The following is a 3370-nucleotide window of genomic DNA, read 5'->3' on the forward strand; positions in this document are numbered from 1 at the left end:
TTGTTCATCTTCTTTCACAACTTTTTCATCATGCGAGGTTCTCGATGTAGGATCAATATCGATTCCTTGTACAAATTTCGATCGAAATTTTTTATTTTTGGAGGATTCCGTCGAACTTACTTGCTCATCTGCTGATAGAGCATTCTCAATATTTGAATTACCTTGCAAGAATGTTGATGTAAGATCAGTGTCGCTTGACAAAGAAAACTCGGAGACTGATTGATTTCCTGATTTATTATCTTCACGCCAATTGAGTTTCTTTCTCAAGTTTTTAGCTCGCTCTAATTTAATCACAAGCTTTTTCCTAAATTGATTTGATGAAGCTTGAGCTTCTGTTGCGTCTTTGTATTTTGGTTTTCCTTGCGCACTACTATTCATTATTGTTGTGGTTATTGCATTTGCATTTTCCGAAACGATTTCATTATTGATTTTGCTATTAATTGCGCGTTCATTGTTATCATTCCTTTCCAGGCGCTTACTTTGTTGTATATTCTCCACTTGTGGTAATTTTATACGATGCGGAATTGGAATGGTTGTCATTACCAATGGTTCTTCAATAATTTAGTTGATTTTTTATCAAGTTTCTTTGAATTTGAAGCTTCCTCCGCGATATCATCAGAAGAAGTAATCTTTTCACAAGACGACGATCTATTATGTTTAACTACTACTGCAGTTAACTAGGAAGTAAAGACAAGAAATAAGTATATGGATAGAAAAGAAATTATATACGATTTATATCAAATTTCTTAATACCCATTGCATCAGCGTGAGTCGGAAGAGAAAATCCATATCATATATGCCTCACTTGCATACGATTTTTATCAGAATTTATTGACCGACCTTCGAAACAACTTAAGAAATTTTTTACGCTTGATACAAGGTTTTAATAAAGGCATGGTTTGAAAATATTTTTAAAGTTTTTTAAATTTTTATAAAGGACCCTAAAATTATAAGTTCACTTTTCATCGACGAAGTGATATCAAGACCTGAAGAACGTGATAAGAAGAAACCTTAGATCAAATTTACTTGTCTAAACACAGGCAGGTTGATATACCGATCTCGTTTTCGATTTTAGAGATTTATTAAGAGTATTTTAAAGTGTTACAAGCGTTTAGAAAGTCTTATGAATGTTCTCCTGCGTATAGTGCAAAAAGTGCAGAAATTGTATTTGCCTGCGTCCGAATCTTCTAAAAGATCACTAGCGTTTTCTTTAAAAAAAAAATGTTTACTGATCCGGAATATATGTACTTTGTAAGATCTTTTTAACTTCCTTTCGACTGTCGCAAACATTTTATCAAAATGAATGGACGTCCGTACTTTGATAACGGATGTCAAGATATTAATGGTTTCTGGGGATGCCCGATGATTTCAAGCAAAAAAAAAAAAAAAAATTGACGTTGATGCAACCTATAAGGCGTATTTTATGTCTTTCGTTTGATTTGTTTTATGTACTCACCTCTTTATTCCCTTCTTCCCTAAAATCTTTCGCGAAAACCTCGGTCGAAAACTCAGCTTTGAAATTTTCAAGCAAGTAGTTTTCATTTAATTCTCGCACCTCATCGATATATTTCCACCCCGTACGCATCGATTCTCTTGAATTCTCTGAACTGTCGTTTGCAGTTTGGCGTAAAACTTCTATTACATTAGTCTTTGACTTACCAGACGATCCTCTTCCTGCCTTCTTCATGTCAATTTGTTGCTTTTTTTCTCCCTCGCTTTGCTCAACAATTTCTTCTGAATGTTCTACACAGCCATCTACAGACGCATATGCAAATGCAGGCTCTACCTGAACTTCATTGCAAACGTCTTCCAATAAATTCAGCTTTGAGTTACCAGGCAACTCTCTACCCTCGCTAATGATCTTTTGTTGCTGTCTTTTCAATAAGTGTTTCTTTTGCGTGGCCGTCATCTCGTGGCCGCCTACAGCTTCTGCTTCCGTTTTTTTAAAATTTTTTTTCCAAATATAAGACGTTTCACTTAACTCCATTATGTTCATTTCTTGTTGGCTTCGTAATACCTGCTCGTCACACAGTTTTAGTTCATTATGCACTTCTAATAACTGGGCTTCTTTCTCTTTTGGATCTATGTTAGTTGTTTTTAATTTTTGCAAATTCTCTTTAATACTTTCGACAATTTGGTTGGTACGCTTTGCAGCCTCATAGAGTATACGAAGAGCATCTGCTGGTGTCAACGACGCTCCAGACATTCCGGGGCAGAGTTTATCGCAATTCTGCATACTAATATTTCCCCTATAAAAGGATTCACATTTCTTTTCATCAGTGAACAATGTTTGTGAATCACTACCATCATCGTAAGCATTACTGGAACGCACCAGATGGTCATCTGCTTTTATTAATTCCAATTTATTCCGATTTTTACAAATACTCATTCCATTATTATTGACATTAACGTTCTCACTACTTGTTTTCATTTTGAACGACATCTGCGTAAGCTGCGATAACTCCGATTCGCAGATGCCCATCGCATGCAATTGATTTAAGGTTAAATTCATGATGTCCGCAATGTTTCGAACTTTACAGTTGTTATACAAAAAGTCAAATTGTTCCGATTTTAAGAAACTCAACTGTTGTCTCATGAAAGCAAACGCTCCTTCATTATGAGTTTGCGAGTCAATGTTCACCGTCGATAACGTTGAACGTACCGATGATTGTCGTTGCTTTTCTTGTTGATCCTTCTGACATTTCGAACCAGAAGGTGCTTGAGCAAGAATAGTGTCGTTCACTGCTTCAGTTTGCAAAAAAAACTTTGCTTTCTTAGCATTTTCATTGCAAATCAATTCGTCTTTTTCGTTTGCCACAGATTTGGATTTGCTGGCGGCCGTTTTTTTTGGGCAGTAGCGAAGTGCTCAAACCCATCTGTCTTTCCCTGACGCGAGATTGACGCTTATTAGAGTTGCCTTCCTTCGCATTTGACGAAGAAGAATTTATGTCATTAACGAATTTGTCGTTTCTTTCAGACGGCGCACACTTTGGCTTTATGACAGCAACTTTCCGACTGCTAAGATTTATTTGGTTGCAAGACGTCCGTGTTCTTTTTCTTGTGGCTACTGCTCAAAATAATAAATTTTTTATTCTTTTACATAAATTAAACTCTGATGAAAAATCTATAGTTCCTACGTTAAAGATTTCTAAAGCGCAAATTTTTCGAAATTATCCCTTTGGAATAAATCCTTCTCTAATTTCTTTATTTCAGATATGTCTTATATAATGCTAAGCAAATGTCCCAAAACGCACACGTGCTTTTAAAAGTTTCATTTTTTATCGGGAAAACAAGGAGCATAAATTAAATATGAGAGGATTGATAAAAATCCATTGTAATCTCCATAACGGTTCCAAGATCTGTGCAGACT

At 35.5% G+C, this 3370-nt stretch overlaps 1 protein-coding gene across 2 annotated transcripts; it reads right to left on the bottom strand.

The window, feature by feature from the left end:
• Window positions 1–443: 443 nt before the first annotated feature.
• LOC119642951 lies at window positions 444–3093 on the bottom strand. Of its 2 annotated transcripts, XM_038042283.1 has the most exons (3): window positions 1660–3093; window positions 1457–1602; window positions 444–677 (listed from the first exon to the last, which is right to left on the bottom strand). In XM_038042283.1, the coding sequence occupies exons 1-3, from the start codon at window positions 2594–2596 to the stop codon at window positions 540–542; spliced, it is 1221 nt and encodes a 406-aa protein (XP_037898211.1). In that variant the 5' UTR covers window positions 2597–3093; the 3' UTR covers window positions 444–539. The 2 variants fall into 2 exon arrangements, with proteins under 2 accessions (XP_037898211.1, XP_037898210.1); XM_038042282.1 differs by having other exon boundaries at window positions 1457–3092.
• Window positions 3094–3370: the final 277 nt, after the last annotated feature.

Source organism: Glossina fuscipes, unplaced genomic scaffold, assembly GCF_014805625.2.
Source record: "Glossina fuscipes isolate IAEA_lab_2018 unplaced genomic scaffold, Yale_Gfus_2 300, whole genome shotgun sequence".
In the NCBI taxonomy this organism is placed as follows: domain Eukaryota; kingdom Metazoa; phylum Arthropoda; class Insecta; order Diptera; family Glossinidae; genus Glossina; species Glossina fuscipes.

Bases quoted from the DNA above. Each gene is read 5' to 3' on its own strand.
- LOC119642951 (XM_038042282.1), bottom strand. From the start codon at position 2,596: ATGAGACAACAGTTGAGTTTCTTAAAATCGGAACAATTTGACTTTTTG. The intron at 678-1,456 runs GTGAGTACATAA...TTTACTTCCTAG, and splicing joins GGGAAGAAGGGAATAAAGAG to TTAACTGCAGTAGTAGTTAA.